A 19,553-nucleotide genomic window follows, 5' to 3' on the forward strand; every position below is an offset into this window, starting at 1 on the left:
CAGTTATTCCTGCAATACATGCGGAGCTATTACAACAGCAGACACAAAAGCAATGGACTATAGAATCAAGAGACTGTACAGCCAAAGCACATAGATCCAGGATTCTACATTCTTCTGCCCATGGCAAGAAGCTTTCTTTTTGGAACAAAAATCAAAAAAATCAAGAGTTCTATGGTAGAAAATAAAAGAAATACCTAAAGGAAAGTGTCTTTACATCACCTTAAGAAGTTCACAGAGCATTTTAAAGATCAACACAGAATAAAACCCACTCAAATTCAGCATTCATGTAGAAACATTTTAATATATACAAGATGCAACATATATAAAAAGGTAAATTACAATTTCAGTTTATGAACAGAGAGTGCTTTCTGCTTCTTCTGTTTCTTCTTTACTTTGTTTGCATCTTTGATTTGCATTTTTACTTGATCTTGTAATTGAGAAAAGAAGGCCTGGGATGATTTCAAGACCTTGTCTTTACCTTCATCCTGTCAATGGACAAAATAGTTGTCATAACCAAGAAATGTACAAACAATACCATTATACTACTTACTAGTTACTCACATACAAAGGTATTTAACTTAAAAATAATAATCTAATTATGATTTTCAAAGGCTATTTTTCACTGCATTCTTATACTACTCCTGCCCTCTAAAGAAATAGAGCACATTCCCCTTCTAATTAGCAATTAGCATGGTAGGTAAGAACAGGCATCAGCAATAGATCTTTGCACATCATGAGCTACAACTACATATCTTAAATTGTGTTCTGCTCTCCTTTTAAAAAAGTAAGCACAAACGTTTTAGAAGTAATTATTTTTCCTATTAGTTTCTAGTACCTCAAAATTTCAGGTATTTTTAAAATGTAATTTATAAGGCATCATAGGCAGTACACAAGTTCAATTGTTTTGTGTGCTATAAAACAGTAATCTGATAAGATTATAGAGAAGGCTCGACAATCAGAAGTAGAAAGTTAAATAGGAATATTCTATTTTGAAATAGCTTAAGTTACTCAAAAGCTTAGAAAGAACTAAACAGAAACATCATTCTGAACTATGCATGCAAGTAGTCCCACTTAATCAAGTGGAACGGTTCAAATGCAGGAAATAAGAGCCTTAGTATTTGCAGGAACACCACCTTGTGAACTTTGAAATAAATAAGGAATTAGTACCTAATGCAAACAATCATTTCTGCTTTGTGAATATATTTTGATATAAAGTAATTGTATCATACAGTTTTTTCATATTTTTCCATATCTAAAGATTAAGTTGCTTACAAATTCAAATATGTTTCATACTCTGAGTAAGCTTCTAAAAGTTCCAACAACCATTTAGGTATGATTGATTCACAATTAAAGCAATAACATCTACATAAATATGCATTATAAACAAGGGGATCACTCTAAAGTACAACCAGAGCTGTATTTTTTCAGGCCTCTATACTGACATCATGCTGTCAGGATAATCACCAAAATCAGGACTAAAAAGGCTTCAATGCTACTTTGCAGAAGACAGTTACAAGCACGGATTAGAACAGTCCTTCCAAAGCTGTAGTTCAAAAGAATACAGGGGAAAGGGGAGGGGCAGAGAAAAAGGAAAATAAAGAAGTATGCATCTGCCCTTTTCATGTCTTCTTACTACTACTTTCCTTCCAACAGCTACATTTACCTTTTATATTTGCTCAGACATAAGTACAGTAACAAGATTTGGGTGTAAGCAGATATACTACCTGTGTACAAGAATTTTTGAGGGGATGGAGAAAGATTAGGAGATGCAATTATGCCAAGAGGGCTGGGAGGGAAACAAACCCTATGCTTTGTAATTTGTTTGTGATAAAGTTCCCTTTCTCTAGCTAAATATTATCTATCCTTGGGATTTTAATATTCTTTAGCTGGGAAGCTCCAAGTTATACAGGAGTACTTGAGAGCCTTACCTTGAGCAGAGATGCTTTGCCTTCTTTTGTAAGCTTTTTTAGTTTTGCTGCAGCAGCTTTTTTGCTCAGTTTTGTGCCTTGTTCTGGTTTAATCTTTTCAAGCAGCTTTTGTCGTTTCTCCTTTTCTCTTTGCCTCATACGTTTACGAAGCTTTTTCTTTCTTCGGTCTCGTTTTTTGTCTGTGGGAGTCTTTTCTGCATCTGTTTTTACATCACCCGCTTTGTTCTTTTCCTAAAGAGGACAAGATCTCTAGATCCATAAGCGTGCAAAAGGAAAGACTCACTTCAAGGTACTCAAAGCTGTCTTAGTGTTTCCATTATTTCAAGCGTTTAGCCAGCTCAGGGCAATGCCACATTAAGACAAAGGCCAAAAAGTGGCAAAAGTTAGGAAGTGAGATTTGTACAATAGATGGAATACATGCTGATTGAGCTTCCCTATTGTCATTTAGCTTTCCCCTTCCAAATATCCATATATATGTTGGGAAAATAATTACCATCACATAACAGTCAAGAACAAAAATGAAGCATAATATTATGGCCTAGCATAGCCAAATAAAATTAAATCTTTGCCCTCCTTCCAGTTATCAAAAAAAAAAACCACAAACCCAAACCACCCCACAGCCTCAAAAAACCCCCAACAACAGCCAACACTAAAATGCTAAGAAAGAAGGTCCACAAGGTGAGAAGCCCAGGGTGGGAGGGGGCAGAATTCTCCCATTGATCTGGCCGCCAGTACACCCTTCTATCAAGAATACAGATCCTCTCCAGATCCTTATGTGATTATATTTACCTTGATCTCCTCCGGTGCTAAGAGAGCAGCATCACTAACGGCAACAGGTGCTACTTCTTCCATACTTATAGCTGGAAGGTTTGAAACTATTTTAACTTCTGGCACAGGCTAGAAATAAGGAAATATATTCAGGACTGAGCACACCATCTCACAACAGCTTACAGCTAACTGAAAATACTAAATATCTGGTTTTGTTTAGAGGCAATTATAGTCCATCTAATATGAAATAACAACATTTACTTTACTTTCCATTTCCCAAGTATATGTTAAAGTATCCAGTTTCAAATGGGAAGGTGGGGAAACTCCAACTTTATGAAACTTAGCTACTCACTGGTTTGGGTGTGAAGTGGAAGTTACACAGTGCATCCAGCTTCAGGAAGAGTGAATCCATCATTTCCTGAATTTCTTTGTGTTCAGGATTTTCTTCCTCTTCAGTCTTTTGCTGCATTAATAATGCAATGTTACTGCAACACCACTCCTAAAGTTATTTTGCTTTAGCAAGACTGATAACAACACAATATACAATTCAGAGCCATTTCACTGGTGAACACTCAGAGAAAGACTGAAGTACTCCACAAAGCTGAAAGCAGTTAGCAGCATACAAATGAACACATACGATTACGTGGTATGAACTTCAAACCAAAAGGAAAGGCATTGCTTAAGTTACCTGGTGAAGTTTCATGTATTCTTGCTCATAGATCTCAGCAAGACTCAGTTTACTCTTTTCATGATCCAAAGTGATACGTTTCTTGTATTCAAAAGCCTCCTCTTTTGGTTTTTCTTTCGGTACTACATCATCCCATGCCTGAGAAAGTCATAAATTAATGACCAAATGCAACTACAGTCAAATATCAGGTGCTACAGCTTATTTATAATATTTTTCATATTACTCATGTGACACATTAACTAGTTTGTGCATGTGGCTTCCCAGGAACTCATTAAGTTTCACACTTTCATTTGAAAAACAAGTAATAAGACTTGTAGCTCTAGCTTGTGTGCTTATTTTTAGTGGATTGGGGCAAAAATTGTATAACAAACAACAAATGTGTAATTTTCTTAAGCACTTAAATACTCTTCCCCATATGTACCATTTGTTTTTATTCAGCTAACAATAAGCTTCAACAAGTTGTGGGATACAAATCTTTTATCAGTGGCTTTTAAGAAAAATGGAGAAAACTTTTTGGTTAGTATTCAGAATGCTCAGAGTGCTACAGTTACGGTAATAGACAAAATTCACAGACTGGCATTATGTTCCAAATAAACTCCTTATAGTTTTATTTCCAAACACTCATTTTTTTTAAGCACACCAACACCTAGCATATAACAGGCATGCAAAAATAGAGCTCCTTAGAAATCTAAACACAGATTCATCAAAAGAATAAAACAACCAGCTGCAGAAATTAAGATAACTCTACACCTAACATTTTAAGAGGTTCAAACTCATCCTTGTAATGTGGCCTGTGAATCAAGTCTGAATAAAAATAGGGAGGGACAAGTAAGATAATATTTACCTCATCCAATATTCTCTGTTTAATGATATCTTCAAGCTGAAAAGTAGTTTCTTCTGTGATCACAGGTGCTGAGAGGAGAAAGAGAATTTTAAGATAAATGCTTCTCCAGCAAGAAATACTTTTTGCTCTATAAAGAACAAACAACAGAAAAAGAAAGTAAAGCCTTCACAAAAATGTAGTAATTGAAGGCAAAGTGAATAAATAATGTTTTCCTCTATCTTGAAGAGACTGATCATATTATGTAAGGCTTGTAAATGACTAAATCTGTCACCGAATTAATGAACATTCAGTGAAATTAAAGATGAACAAAAAAGATTAAGTTTCCTGTAGTTTCCACTATGAAAATGCACAACCTCAAAACCACACCAGGTTTAACTTAGTGTTTTGTTACCCTGTTCTTGAGTCACCAGTGTTTTCAGCAAGGTCAAAGGGAAGAAAACTCAACATGGTATGCAACACACTTTCAGGAAAGCCCACTCTCACTACTTACCCATTCGGACTGCGTGGTCAAAAAGTACTGTTTCCTCCAAAAGGCTGTTTTCAGGTCTTTTTTGTCCAGTCACTTCTCCTTTAAGCTGCCAAGGTTTCTCCTCTAACAACTGTTCTTCTAAACTTTTTATTTTTTTGCTCATCTGAAAAACACAGTTTCGTAAGAAGTTTAAAACATAGAGCTCACAAGTAAACTCAAGGCAAGAACTAGTTATTTTAGGTACTTTTAACTCCTCCTCACATAAAAGGAGGGAATAAGTGATTGTATAAATATCTGATGTAGATAAGCCACTTTATTTTTTTTTTTAATTTGTAAATAGCCTCTTCATATTTACCAGACTCTGAACAAATTACATGACCGTTTAAAAAAAAAAAAAAGAGCAGCCCACTGTTTTGAAGTACTAGCAAAATGAAAAAAAACCACAATACAATTACCTTTTCCTGTCTCTTCTCAAAAGAAGACTTTATTTCACTGGGATCGATGCCCTTCTCTAATTGCACATCTTCCGTTTCACTGTCATCTGGCAAACTAAAAGTAACTTTTTTAGAGGCTTCTTTACTTCTTGTATTCTCCATCATTTCATTCATATCCTCATCCCTGTAACATTAAAATTTAATAAAGGTTGAAAAGCCTCTATAATTTTTTACATGAAGATATTTCAGCCATTAGATGTTTACGTGTTACAACTAATCCACAGTTAAGAAATACAGTAGGCTTTCACTGAAACCTAAAGACAGGGGACACTAAGGTAAGTTCTATATATTAAAAATAACTTTCAAAATCTGAAGTTACAGCTATTAAATGATATATTCAAGTAAATATCAAGAGACACTACTCAAAAGATAAGTAAATAAACTACTTTTCAAATAAGGTGACAAAGCAAACCATGAACATACAACAGAACAAATGGCAAGCCATGGCTAAAGGGAGCCTGGAATTCACACGTTATTTTCTATATCACTTCAGTATAAAATTACAAAGACATTTTAACTGCAAATAACGCATATACTTACTCAGACATGCTTTCTTCATTCTGCTCTTCAATAGCACTGTCTGCTTCCTCTTCCTGATCATCTTCAACATCATTAGCTATTAAATCATCGTCATCGATCGGATCAAAGAAATCTTTGTATGTCAAGTCTCTAGAACATTTAGTTGGCTAAGAAGGGAAGAGGAAAAACAAAACAAAACACAAAACAAACCAAAACTGTTAAGACTGACAGAAGTGTAGGGATATCCTGTCTTTTATAGTCTTTAGCACCTAGGGAATTGCACAACTTGTGTAACAGTAATTCAGCTTAGTGAAGCGTCAAGGTGTAGTAGTGCATCTTAGTAAAACTAATGTCTTTTACAAGTATTTAAAATATTCTACCACTTAAATTCATTTCCAATTCCAACATATACAGCAGTCAAAGAGCAGTAGATTTTGCCCATTTCTTGCTGGAATGCGTACATGTTCCCTTATACCCTGGGCATAGTCTCTAGTAATATTAAATAATAAAAGACTTATTTTAGAAAAAGGTACTCAGCAACTTAAGTTAAATCAGAGTTATAAAGCCATGTCCTTAGAAAAAGAAGGTGCCAAAAGCCCTCTGCTCTGCATCAGTCACCTTAGCGATCTCTAATTGCCAGATGTCAATGCTGACTGACACATCTTTGTCATTTGTTGGGTCACCTATTCTGCAACATCACTTACTTCTTGTAACATACTATCTCTTCCTTTATTCATGTAAAAACCCAAAACCCATCTAAAGAGAGACTGGAATAGCAGGACAGTATGTTCTTCTGCACTAGGTCATTTTTTAACCAGATATTCATGTCAGATATATTGTTGAAGTAATGCTTCAGAAGTAATCGCTAGTCATCTAATCAAATTTTACTTGGTAGTTTCTACTCAAGAGTTCCAACAATTTATAGTCACCCTAACGGATATCAGATCTTCATTTAAAGAAAAAGAGAGATCAGAAAATTTATTGATATTCTTACTTTGACTTTAGTTTCTTCAGACTCTTCTTCCTCATCATCTGAGATGATGTCTTCAAAATAATTAATATTTTCTTCCTCCTCCCTGTTTTCCTTCTCTGCATGTTCCAAAAAAGCTTCCATCTCAGCCAGCTTGAAAAACTTGTCATCCACTATAGATTTTCTTGCCATTTTTTTCAATGTGGTTTCCTTGGCTGTTTTAGTTTGTTGCTCCAGTGCTCCAATATCAAAGTCAATATCAGAATCCTCATCACTGTATTTCTGCATTATACTTTCTCTCAGTTTACTTTGCTTTTCTTTAGCTTTAGTTTTATCTTCTGTATTCTTCTGTTCAGTTTCTGCTTCCATTATATCATCTTCCAATTCCTGGTCGCTGCTGGTCTCTGCATAAGAGCCATCCTCTTCTTGGTCCGAGAGAAGGCAAAGATCTTCATCCTTGGCATCTCTTGCAATGGATTTCTTGAAGAAATCGAGAACTGCATTGTTTTGGAGCTCTAGTTGTTGCCAAATCTGTTCTTCATCAAAATTGTCTATCACCAGCTCTTTTAGAGGACCCCCATGAACTATATTACTTCCAAGAGCTTTATTCAAATCATAGAGAGTCTTTGTTAATGCTCTGAAGTCAGCAGCCAATCCATCTTGCACCCTAAGAGTAGAAAAAAAATGAAGAGTTTTAAAAAGCACAACAGTTAATAATAATTTTTTATTTTCTATTTTGCAGAATTTACCAGCTTTCATTCATTTTACACCTTCCATTAAGTTAATACATAGTTACACTGCAGCTCTTCTAGTATCTGCTTAGCTATGTTGGTGCTACAGAATAGCACCTTTCAACAGGTACTGCTGCTGCTTAACTTTCTACACATCTCTGGGAGTACTGCTACTAAACTTTCCTAGAAATAAAGATATTATAATTATTAAGTCTTTCAGCTTCATTACACTTTGTGTATGAAGTAGCAGCTCGACAGAATATTCCACCCTTCTATAGTTGCACCTTAATAGATCTTCATCGTATTTAAGCACTCCAGCCGTTTTGGGGAAGTAATCAGTACAGCACTGAACACCTCAAACATCCAAGATACAGACCTTTGGCTTTAAAAAGGTAACTGCCATCCCCCACTGCCTTACTCCTCTGCTTTTATATTTGGGTAGTCTCCTCGTTGTTTCTCTAGCGCTGCCAATGCTTCCACACAGCTGGCAGAAACAGAACCCGCCTTTTCCTCATTCCCGAGCGCTGAAGACGGGAATAGGCCGCTGCGGGGCAGGAGCCCACGGCAGGGCCGCACGCAGCCCGCGGCGCGTTTCGGGGAGCTCCGCGGCGCCGGGGGCCGGCACGAGGCCTCCCTCCCACAGCACCCAGGCCTGCAGGAGCGGCAGAGCGCTCCGCGCGCGCACGGCCCGGCTCGGGGGCTCCCCGGAGCACCCGCCGTACCTGAGGAATCGCTCCGGGCGCGCCGAGGCGGCGCCCGCCACTCTGAGGCACGTCTCCAGCGCCTTGACGGCCGCCATCTTCCCCCCAACCGCGGCGTGGAGAACCCGGCACCGCCTCCCCGAGGCAGCCGGCTGAGCGGCCCGGGCGGCTCCAGCGGCCGGCGCCGAAGTTCCGCGCACAGGAGTTCCGCCCCGCGGTGCCTTGCGCCCACAGCTGCGGGAGCCGCCCCGCCCGCCTCCCGAGCCAAAAGCATTTCTGCCTCCCAGCCCGTGCTTTTGTCACAGAGCCGCCTCGTTTATTCATGTCACACCCGCTTCTTTAGGTTGGCCTGCGCGCCTTGGCGCTGAGCTGCAACCAGGGTATCGCCGAGTCATCCGCTGATGGCTGCTGCTTCCTCCCCTTGGAAGAGCGTGGTATTGCTCTAGATTGGGGTGTTCAGGGGAACTGAAAAACCTGCTCTAAATATAGTGAAGCTACAGTCATCTTACTTTGCAGTTTTGTCTCGCTGACCTAGATACAAGGGCTATTTTGGAACCACGCAGTTCCAACTGATTCTGTGAGCAAAATGCCCGGCGTTATCTGGCATCCCCAAGCTCCCAGCTAACTAGGCCTAGTCTACATGCCTATGCAATTAGCACTGCACAGTGTTCTTCAACTGTTTTGTTACTTTACATCACAGAGTTTCCTTAAAGTTTATTTTATAAAGCCAAATTAAGCACTACACCCACAGACCCTGGTAAAGAAGCTGCTGCTGTTGGGGAAGATGATCCATTCCTCCTCCATGCTGCAAAATGCATTAGCAGGGGCTGCCCCGGGGCTGCGCTCACCCCGCCTCTGCCATTCCCAGCCGTCCGCAGCCGCTCAGCACCTGAATCTAAAACTGTGACCAACCTTCTCACTTTGTTCTTGCTATTCCCTCTGCTGTTTCTCTGATGCTTTCATGTCTTCCTACCAAAAAAAGAAGTCTCTTCAGTGCACAGAAAACAAAGCCTGGCTATGCAACTTCTGTGTGTCCTCTGAGTGGCACTTTGTACCCTCAAAAAAACATCGTGTGGAGCAGGGCCCAGCCAGCAGAGGCATGAGCATGACCCACACCTGTGCCTCTGAACATCATAAGCATACCTGACCCTTTACAACCTGGGTTGGAAGCAGGAAGTACTGTATATTGGGACTTTTAAATACCCATTTTGACCGCTGATTTTGAACTGCACTTTTAATTATTCAGATATTAACAGATTTGAAATGGCACAAGGTGCTTATGTATCTTTAGGATGTATTGCAGCAATCTGCAGTGTCCTATGCCCCCGACAGGACAGGAATGCAGCACCAGAAGACAGCCTGCTCATTGTCCTGAGCCTGTCTACTTTCTCTCTACAGATGTCCCCTGCTAGAGCTGGCCTCTTTCGCACTTTCCTTCTCAAACACACCGTGCCGTGAGCTGCCCCCGCAGAGGCCCGCTACACGGCCGCCTCCCGGCAGTCAGGCGCAGGGCGCAGCTCCCAGGCGGCCGGCGCCCGCCTCCGCCCGACGGAGCTTTCTCCTTCTGGGAAAGGCCCCGGGCAGCTGCGCCCACCCGCCCCGGCGAGGGCTCACCAGCCCCCCGGCCTGACACAGCCGCTGCCACTGCCGCTGCCTCGTACCAAGACGCTCCGGTAAGCGCCGGTCCTACAAGCACAGCCCCGGGCTGTCGGCGCGCCTCGGCCCCGGCCGGCCGGCTGACGGCTCTGCCCCGCCGGGGACGGGGGGCGGTGGCCGCTGCCATGGTGACGGCGGAGGGCGGCCGCTCCCCCGCGACCAGGCCCCGCCTGCCTGCGGCCGGGCTGGGTGCGAGCGGCGGGGCGGCGAGATGGCGGCCTCCCTGGGGCGCGCGGCGGCCGGTAACGTGGGGTCCGGGCGGCGGGGCGGGGAGGGCCGGGCGGTGAGGCCGATGGGGGCGGCGCGGCCTCGGTGCCTGCTCCGGCCTGGAGGTCCTGCCCCGCGGCGGCGGGCAGTCCCGCTTCGTGCAGGGGCCGGGCGGGCCGTCAGGGCGGGATCGCGCCGCCGCTGCCCGCCCCGGTGCGGGAGCGGGCCCCAGGCTCTCCGTGAGAGCCCTACAGGCCACAACAAAACAATTGCTTTTAAAAATAAAAACAAAGTGTGCCGATCCAGATGGCAGATATGTTAACAACTGACATTATCTGCCTTAGAATAAACTTCGGCAGCAAACTCCGAACTTAAGGCGCAAGGAGGAGCTTGTCTTTTTAAGGTACGACTTGGAGGTCGAATGCCAAATCATTTCCCGTTCATTATAATTATCTGGACTGTTCACTCTCTTAATAGTAAGTAAAGGCAGGTTAAACTCACTATATCTAAACCACGCAGTTCTACTCGGTAGCTACAGACTGCAGGAGCAAAGTGAATGAGAGACTCGATGCTGTCAGTGATCGATCAGTGGGATCTGGGATGAAAACACCTTTGTATAATTCGCTTTGATGGAAGAAACCAGAGCTACAGCAAAGTGAGACTCAGTTCGTAGGAACTATGGAGCCCAACTGATTCCCAAAAGCCGCCTCCAGCACAGAGCTGAGCAGCACCGTAGTGATCCTAAGCCTTGTTGGCTGACAAAGTTTCCAAGATGCTAACGCCACCTCGAAACTGCTGGGATTTAAGAACGGCCAGACTGCTCTTTCTCCATTTGGTCCAGAGCTAATACACAGCCCCTGTATGCCACACTCCCTATGGTGACAGCATCCTCTCCATGCTTGGGAGTTTTTCTCAACCTGAAATGGTTGACAGTAGAGCAGGGCCCAGTGACAAGGTTCTTCTACTGCAACCCGCAGTTCTTCTACTGCAACCTCCCCATAGAGAACTTAATTCACTTGGGTTTGGTTTATGTTTGATTACTTAGCCATGTAAGTCAATGAACACTACCCCATGTAAGGAGCAACAAGCCTACAAATAAACATTTGAAGGCTGAGGATCTCATTTTATGGGATACTTCAGACTTGTTACTTCGTGTTCATAATCTGCTCCGTTATAGAGTGTAAGCCTCAGCTGGTACAACTGTACATGTTTAAACTCTGATGTGCATAGTACTAATAGCATAAAACTCAAACAGATCAATTTAAAAATTCAAACAAAGCTGAAGAAGGTGACATATATTCTGCAGCATCACTGAGGCTAGGAAACCAGCAATCATATGAGAGCAGGGTCAGCTGAATCTTCTCTGAAGGACAAAGTATCTAGAAAAATTCAGATTTGGTTGTCAGTGTTTGAAAAAGGAGATCTTAAAAAAGCAGTTGGGGCAAATGCTGTATATACCAGGAGAAGCAACTGCATTTGTGAATTTCGTCGGCTTATGCAAGTTTTGCAGGCAGGACACATACTTGGTTTAGTCACTGTCCACTGGCTTCAAAAGAAGCAGAGAAAGTATTTTTTTTTAACTTTAGAGAAAGTTAAGAATTACTTGAATAACTCTGTAAGTCAGTGGAGAAATGCTTTTGTGATCGAAGAATTTAGTCACAACAGTTAATAGGACTAGTTTTGAGACACATGCATAAATATAAGTGTTTCTTTCCTGAAACATGGAAGTGATAGGGTTTCAATCTGAAATTTGCTGAAAAGCTTTCTTTTTCACTGCAGGGTCATCTTCTGATTATTGGGTTAGAAGAAGAAGATTAGAATTCTACGTAACTATATAGTTACTAATCTATAGAATGCAAGAAAAACACAAATGCTTTTTGTTTAATCTCAATCAATTCATACTGGTAATTGTGGGTTTAAAATTAAAGCTCTATATGCGTATGACTAGAGCTAGGACAAATTCACAAGACTTCATAGAATAAAGTAAGAAAAAAACCCCAAACCTGCTGAAGAGTCCTCTTCCCCTACATACTCATATGAAAAACATATATAGAGTTCTACCACCCAATTCGTTAAGTGAGAGGAGGAAATGGAGAAATGCATAAATAATATAATCATATGAGTGGGTATTTAAGTATCTTTGACTCTACAAGAATGCTAGGAATATACTTAACTTTTTCAATCTATTATCTTTCCAGGAAGCATCACAAAAATTAAACATTTCTTGGGCAGAACTTAACAGAAATAGCATTTTCTATTCTTTTTGATATTGCTTCAGTAATAGATGAGTAACAGTCTGTGTCTCTACCTTCTGTCAATTTACTTGAAAATAGACAAAATACAAATTAAATTACAATAACTGTGTAGTCATATGCCCTGTGTGAAGTACAGCAGGAATTAGAGATGGGAGATGTCAAAAAGAATGGGAAAAATCCTAGCCCTTCACATCAGTAAAGATTGCTTGAAAAATCTACATTAGTAGTAATTCTACTGAACTGTGGTCTGTTAATATTTGGAAGAAGAAATAAAAGGCTCTAGGAAACATAAATTATACAGTAAGTGGTCCTTATCTTTCAAAGGATTTTTCTCTTTTGGGGAATACTGACCTTCTCTAAGTGGAAGAGTATCTCTTGCTTCAGCAAGAATTGAATCAGATCTTAAAAAAATATTGTAGGAAATACAGCTACGTAGGTAGAATCTTAGGTGGACAGAAGAGACTGTATGGCAGGTGTTTGGGGTTTTAAAAAAATTTTTTTAATACATTATTTACTCTGGTGATCTGGTCAAACTCTAGTTAATTATCCATGCCTCTAATTATACCAACTAGATACTGCATGGTTCTTATTTTGTACATTGTAAGCATTGCATAGTATTGCTTCCTCAGGCAATTGCTTTGTTCACCCCTGATACAGCTGCATTTAGAGGGCAAATCTATCTATGAAATAGTTTCAGCATAGGCATTTGAAAAACAAGAATTTTTCTTCTGTGTAGAAGTTGCTTGGGGATTTTTTTATAACATGTAAAAAGTTGAAAAGTACTTGGAAATACTGAGTTGCTCTACTATGCCCGTGCCCATATGATAGCCTAAAGGTAACCAGTGAAAAAGAATTGTCCAGAACTGGCTGTGATGAAGGAGATGACAGGATGTACTGTGTGAAAGGTTGGCAAGAAATACTCCAGGGCAGTTACTTGCAGAACTGGGCAACTTGCTGGAAATACTTAATGTAGGATGTTGATTTAGTATTATCAAAAGATTCGGAATAGACTTACTTTTGTGATACTAAGTCTTTGGAAGTATGTACATTGCATGTTGTAATTTTAAGTCTAAAATATGCACAATGCTCAGAAAGGCTTAGATTTAAGGACTGCATTAGTTGTCTTGTGAAGAAAAATGAACTGATAGCTGTGGAGTGAAATGGTAGTTCTTAGTTTCATACAGTGAAGCTGTCTGATTAATTACAGCTACTACTAACCTTACAGCTACTACTAACCTTAGAGAGTACAAAGAGTTTGAAAAAACGCAAGCCAGGCTACCCTCAGTGTATCGCAAAGCATCCAGAATCTCAGTGCATCCTTGGCACAATCTCTTAGCAAAATAGCACATTTATGAATTTAAACCTAAGAATACCTCAAAGACTTCCAAAATTCTGAGATGCCTCTAGCTTGGCCTTGAGGCATTGGGAACTCTGACATGGCCTAAAGCAAACTGGCATGAAATTAAAATGCGGCTTTTATGAATATATCCTTTCATCTAATTCTGGTGCTAGAAACAGCTGATATGATCACAATTTCTTCCCCACTCCCAACCTCTCCAGATTCTAGTACTTGTACAGATTAATTTTTAATGTAATTCATTTGTAAGTATCTTCATTATAGATCTTTTTCTTGTGATGTTTTAAAAAAACAAGCAACCTTAAAATTATTTGTGAGCAACACAGCGATTTGACACAGATAGTGCAAAGTTCAGTTACTGTCAGAGCAGTCAGTGAAGAGTTCCATAGATATCTAAGCACTTTTTCATGACACTGAGTTTCTCCATGACTTCTCCATCTCTTGTCTACATGTTAGCCCCTACTTTTCTGTCATAAGGTCATCCAATTTTTTTTTTACAATTACCTTTTCTTTATAATTACCATCTCAAATATGATGAGCCAAATCATATTCTTTTTCTTTTGTAAGTCACACTGAAGTCATTGTCACCAGTTACATTAAAAAAGCTATTATGATTTCAACCTTTTACAGATAATCTTCTAAATTATTATTGGTCAGTTGAACGTGATATTGTTCGCAGTACTTTGAACTGAAATATTTCTAAGCATCTTGAAACAGATCACTGAAATGAAGTATAAGACCTGTGTGACATGTGAAAAGTAAAAAGGGCAAATGATTTAATCATTGCAGAAAGAGCAAATAAACCAAACTGAGGAGATTTTAGGATTCCCTAAGCCTCAGATGCAACATGACATTTCTTTCCTTGCTGGAGTTAGGTCTGACAGCTGTGAGCTCAAGTCTTTTATCTTTTGGATCTTGCAGTATCAGTTCTGTCCAAGATTTTGTTTGGGTTTTCTTGTTTGTTTGTTATAATTTCTAGATGTATGGGCATATTCTCATTTCTTTCTCTATTTTGCAAGAAGCTCTGAAGAATTCAGAAGTCACTTTTAAGTACATTATACAGTTGAGCATTACATTTGGCCATATATTCCTCTTTTTAACAGGCATATGTAATCATTTACACCAAATTTGTGTGTGTTTGTTTCTTTCTTTCTTTTATACTTCTGAATAGTTATATAGTCTCTGAAAAAAAATTCATTGAGCTGTTAGTACTACAGAATAATTCTTTCCTTGGTTTCAGTCTACATTCAGCTTTGCACACTGGTGTTCTTATGACACAGGAGTTATATAGGTCTCATTAAAAGGGGAAAGAGCAGATAGTACTTTCTCAAAAGCACTGTATTGGTGCTATTCACTTTTTTTCAGGGCTTCTTGCCAGATTGCAGACTTCAGCTCTCACAATACGAACTCTATCATCATCGAATTCCTTTTCTCAAAACATTCCAAGCTGCTTGTGGAAACTGGGCCGACTCAATCATGTAGCAATTGCAGTACCTGATTTGGAGAAAGCTCAGTCCTTGTATAAGGATGTGTTAGGAGCAGAGGTGAGTGAGACTGTTGCTCTTCCCGAACACGGCGTCTACACTGTTTTTGTGGAGCTGGGAAATACCAAGCTGGAACTTCTACATCCCTTAGGAGAGAAAAGTCCCATTGCAAGCTTTCTGCAAAAAAACAAGACTGGAGGAATGCATCATATCTGCATTGAGGTATTTTAACAAAATATATCATACAATAAGATAGAGATATTAAAGTATGCATAATTTTTTCATAGGTTTGATCTGTGTCAAAAACAAATATATATGGCTGTCATATTTGTGAGAATTTATATTGCATAAGAAGAATTCTTAAACATGCCCTTTTTCTGTTTTGGAAATCACAGTTTAATTTCATCAGCTATGTGATAATTTTTTCCTCTTTTATGCTATAAAGAGTAAATTGGGGAGGGGAAGGTTAGTTGTCTGGTGTGGAAGATGGACAAGGCTTGTGAAGAGTGTTTGACAGGCGCCAACTTCCTAACATAGAAAGGACATACACTGGAAAAAGATGGAGTTGTAAGTTTAAGCTAAGGCATAGTTTAGATTTTCGGAAGTTTTTTCCTGTTTGATATTTAGTTGATAATTGTATACAGAAGTCAAAAAAGATTGTCAGTCATAATTACCAAACAGCAGTAAAGTCTCCAGAGTTTCTTCTGTGCTGTTTTCTCTTGTCCATTAAAGAGAGATTGGTCTGGAAGTACACGAGATGTAAAGGTGCTGGGTAAAGTAGTTATTTAGTATACTCATGTTTTAGTGTAGATGTTTGATGCAAAATTTCATGTTGCTGCCTATGATACATGTTTTTAATATTTTACAGATCTGAGTCTTGCAAACTTTATTATTTCATGCAAAGTGTAATAATAAAAAGTAGTGGGATTACTGATGTGGGTAAAAATTGTTTTCAGAATACATCTATAGACCAGTGTTTGCAGTTGCATACTTTCATTGAGAATTGAGAAATTTTGCACACACAGAGGCATTGCAATTTTTTTTCCATTAAATTTGCCTATTTGCAGATGTTCAAGCATAAGATTAATTCTGTTTAAATTGACCCTAAATTGTATTGCTAGGCAGTTCTGCTATAGAAATGTGAAAAGACCTCAGCTGAACTTAGGAAGTGAGGTGTTGTCTAGAAGAAAGAAATGATTTGCAGTAAGACCAAAAAACCCTCCAGCTCTCTGTAAGACCAGTGGTACTTACAGGTACAAGAGAAAGAAGTTGTAGGCATTTCTCAGCAAAAAAGAGCTCAAAGCTCTCAAGGGTTTCAAATATATGTAATCCCTTTTAAGATGTTTCAAGAAATATTTGTTACCAGCTAAATTGTTCTGTGTAGATCTCCATTTTGTGTGAGAGATGATCTTGTTGCAGATAAACCAAAGATGGCTGTCAGGGGAAGTCATACTGTTAATTGTGAAAACTGAGAAGAACGGGATATGCTAATTATACCATGTTGGACAATGTAGAAGTGTTGTGTTAAAAAAGAAAATTTATAGCTCTGTATAGTAGATCAAGCAAGCCAGGAGTCATAATAGAGCAGTTAATTTCCATTGATTGGGTGAGCTAGTGCTACTTGCAGCCAGATTTTCCTAAATGAAGTCTTGTAACTCACTAATAGATTCTTTATGCAAAAAAAAAAAAAACCCAAAAAGTTATCCTAAGTCCCTCATGTTTGTCTCCACATAAAAACAAATGGAAGATTATAAACTATTTTAAACAAATGGAAGATTATAAACTATTTTACATGGATAAAAAAGCAACCCATTGTTGACCTGCTGTTTAAGTAGGACTGAAAACAGATTTGGTCACTACCATAGTCAATCAGAAAGATATTAACCTCCCTCCTCCAATTTTCCATTCTCCCCAGAATGGAAAACCTTAAAATTTCAAAGATACGTCATCTTCTGAAATTGAGCAAAAGTAGTTTTCAGAAAAACTATAAAAGAACTTCAGTGTCAATTGATTGTTCATTTGAAATTTAAAATATATTTGGTAAAAATATCTTTCTATGAACAATTTTATTGCAAAAAGCTGAATTATAAATTTTTTTTCCATACTGGAGAGGAAGCCTGACAAGTTTATTAAAATGCTTTTCATTTCTTCCTTCTGTATTATTATTCAAAGGAAAATTTTAGACAGATGTTTTGATAGGGAATTTGTTTCAGACAAAATAACCATTTTAGGAAGAAATTAAATTGTTCATGGCCAGCTATAATTGAATTTAATAACTGCAAGGAAAAGCATGTTGGACACTTGATAGAATAAGAGAGAAGTCCAAGCCCGATACTGTCCTAACATGGATGCACCCACAGGCTTTCCACTGTTTACTCTCACTGCTTCCTGGGGGATGCAGTAATTCATTCCAGCTGAGCCCAGACACAGTTCTTCTGGCCATCTCTGCAGGACCAGAGCAGCAGCTGCAGTGGATTTCTGCTCAGGGGAACAACCTGGAGGGGGCTGTGGCACACATTACATGTGCTGTTTTATTTTAGATAAATCTTGACAGTTATTTCTTTTTTTTTTTTTTTTTTTTTTAAGCAGATGGGTAGTAGGAAGAACTGTAGTGAGTTCAGGATTTTCATGAACAAAACTGCTGCAAATGAGTAGGAATTAACTGATGTCTGTTCCTCTGAATTAAAGCTAGGTATTTCCTTCTTCCCTACAATGGCATCATGCAAGTTTATTCACCAAGCTATGTCCAGACACCAGACTTGAAAAATAGCAATGCTATTATTTTAATTCTAGGTTTTTATGGATTATCGACTCTTGGATTTGATAAACCAAGTGCTAATTTTATTATTTCAAAGAATGAATGCATTTAAGGTTTGGGAAAATTCAAATTTCATCTGATGACATGACATCAGACTTAAGATCACATTCTACAACGTAGACATGTTTTTGTTAGTTATGTATTTCTGAAGGAAACTGTACTGAAATACTATATTAAAAGCTATTATTATAATTAAGTTCAATAGGAAAACCAGGTCATATTCTGGCTGTCTTTCTGATAATTCCAACGTTTTTCTTAGGAAACTTTATGAAGCTTAACCTGCTCAGATGGAGGATATATAAATCTAAAAGGGACTTTCCTTTTACCTTCTGCCTGTTGCCCTCCCTTTTCACCAGCATCTAATGATTCAGTGTTCTGTCATCAATTAGACAGAGAGGCATTCTTCTTTAGTTATTGATAGTTTGAAAGCAATATGATCTTCTTAGTAATAGTAATGCAGAGTGGAGTCCTTATAAATTAACAACATAAAAAAAAAATCAATGGGCTTTGTGCATGAGTGATTTTTGTTTAATAATTTCTTAAATATAGAACAATCTATTTAAACAATATTTTATAAAATCCTCGAATAACAAATGCAAACTTCTGTAAGACTTTTAAGATGAGATGTTTTAAAACTGTTTTATATTTTAATTTATTTTCAGAATTATATTAGAATTTAGAAGTAACATTTTAGTAAGGAATTATTGCTTCTAAATGTAGAATCTGCATAATACAGTGTAATATGTTAATTTTTGTGAACTGTATTTTCCTTTTATAAGGTTGATGACATAAAGGCGGCTATGACAGAACTGAAGAAAAAAAAGATACGAATATTGAGTGAAGAGCCAAAAATAGGTGCACATGGCAAACCTGTGATTTTTCTTCACCCTAAAGATTGCCATGGAGTCCTTGTGGAACTTGAGCAAGCTTGAGCTGTAATATTCATAAATAAAAGAATAGATTAGTTGTGAAGTTACTGAGCTGGTGCTGGGAATATTGATGTGGTATTCAGTCTTTACAAGTTCACTGTAGTTCCTGTGGATTAAGGACAGCTTTTGAGTACTGAAATAGTGCTACAGATTTAGGGTCATTTTCTTTTTTTTGTTGATCTGATTTTCAGAATTAATATGTTGACATTTCTTGAATTCTCTGTGATTCTAAAGAGAAATACGTGAGCCAAGTTACATATGTAGCATAGTAATTTATGTTCTGTTGCCTCATATTTGCAGCGTGATTTTACCTCTGTAACCACAGAAACTGTAGTTTCTAGGTCAACCCACGTTATTTTGTTCTACATTTCAGAGCAGAGACCCACTTCTCAGTGACAACAATATAGCTTTGATATTCCCTTTGGAAATAAAGGAAAAACAAACATTGTATTTTCTGTATTTTCTCCATTCACCATCTGTGCTTCACACTGATTGATTGGTTCACGCAATAAAAAGATCCTTATGTTATTGTATGGGTGTCTGCAAGGAGTAAATAAGTTTTCTTGGCATAACAATTACTGCCAAGGAAGTTACCATGCATAAATCATCGTTTAGTTGTTTTATGAACTCTGTGGGTATGCAGGCAATATGAGAAAAGTACCTGAAAAATTACTTGCCTGAAATATATTTCAGACTATGAGGTACTTGTCACATTTTAATTTTTTTCAGGTATTG

At 38.7% G+C, this 19,553-nt stretch overlaps 3 protein-coding genes across 5 annotated transcripts in view; 2 read left to right on the forward strand and 1 right to left on the reverse strand.

The window, feature by feature from the left end:
• Positions 1 to 274: 274 nt before the first annotated feature.
• On the reverse strand, positions 275 to 9,910 carry MPHOSPH10 (M-phase phosphoprotein 10). Of its 3 annotated transcripts, none has more exons than XM_074838003.1 (11): positions 9,774 to 9,910; positions 6,705 to 7,347; positions 5,732 to 5,877; positions 5,153 to 5,315; positions 4,719 to 4,860; positions 4,229 to 4,296; positions 3,385 to 3,522; positions 3,049 to 3,159; positions 2,718 to 2,825; positions 1,929 to 2,159; positions 275 to 485 (listed from the first exon to the last, which is right to left on the reverse strand). In XM_074838003.1, exons 1-11 carry the CDS (start codon positions 9,893 to 9,895, stop codon positions 336 to 338), a joined length of 2,022 nt encoding a protein of 673 aa, XP_074694104.1. In that variant the 5' UTR covers positions 9,896 to 9,910; the 3' UTR covers positions 275 to 335. The 3 variants fall into 3 exon arrangements, with proteins under 3 accessions (XP_074694104.1, XP_074694106.1, XP_074694105.1); XM_074838005.1 differs by lacking the exon at positions 9,774 to 9,910 and adding an exon at positions 8,961 to 8,989; XM_074838004.1 differs by lacking the exon at positions 9,774 to 9,910 and adding an exon at positions 8,134 to 8,282.
• The window catches only part of APBA2 (amyloid beta precursor protein binding family A member 2), a 122,708-nt gene continuing 112,673 nt past the window's right edge, over positions 9,519 to 19,553 (forward strand). The window contains exon 1 of the mRNA XM_074837995.1: positions 9,519 to 9,785. The gene's annotated coding sequence lies outside the window, so the exon portion shown is untranslated. The remainder of the gene's footprint in view (positions 9,786 to 19,553) is intronic.
• Positions 9,839 to 19,351, forward strand: MCEE (methylmalonyl-CoA epimerase). The gene is made up of 3 exons (XM_074838007.1): positions 9,839 to 10,010; positions 14,953 to 15,293; positions 18,669 to 19,351. The coding sequence occupies exons 1-3, from the start codon at positions 9,980 to 9,982 to the stop codon at positions 18,819 to 18,821; spliced, it is 525 nt and encodes a 174-aa protein (XP_074694108.1). The 5' UTR covers positions 9,839 to 9,979; the 3' UTR covers positions 18,822 to 19,351.

This window comes from Strix aluco, chromosome 12, assembly GCF_031877795.1.
Source record: "Strix aluco isolate bStrAlu1 chromosome 12, bStrAlu1.hap1, whole genome shotgun sequence".
Classification (NCBI taxonomy): Eukaryota; Metazoa; Chordata; class Aves; order Strigiformes; family Strigidae; genus Strix; species Strix aluco.

Coding starts and splice junctions, on each gene's coding strand:
- MPHOSPH10 (XM_074838003.1), bottom strand. CDS start 9,895: ATGGCAGCGGCCACCGCCCCCCGTCCCCGGCGGGGCAGAGCCGTCAGC. Junction 3,160..3,384: donor AATACATGAAACTTCACCAG/GTAACTTAAGCA, acceptor TTATTAATGCAG/CAAAAGACTGAAGAGGAAGA. Junction 2,160..2,717: donor TAGCACCGGAGGAGATCAAG/GTAAATATAATC, acceptor TGTCCTCTTTAG/GAAAAGAACAAAGCGGGTGA.
- MCEE (XM_074838007.1), top strand. CDS start 9,980: ATGGCGGCCTCCCTGGGGCGCGCGGCGGCCG. Junction 10,011..14,952: donor CCTGGGGCGCGCGGCGGCCG/GTAACGTGGGGT, acceptor ACTTTTTTTCAG/GGCTTCTTGCCAGATTGCAG. Junction 15,294..18,668: donor TGCATCATATCTGCATTGAG/GTATTTTAACAA, acceptor TCCTTTTATAAG/GTTGATGACATAAAGGCGGC.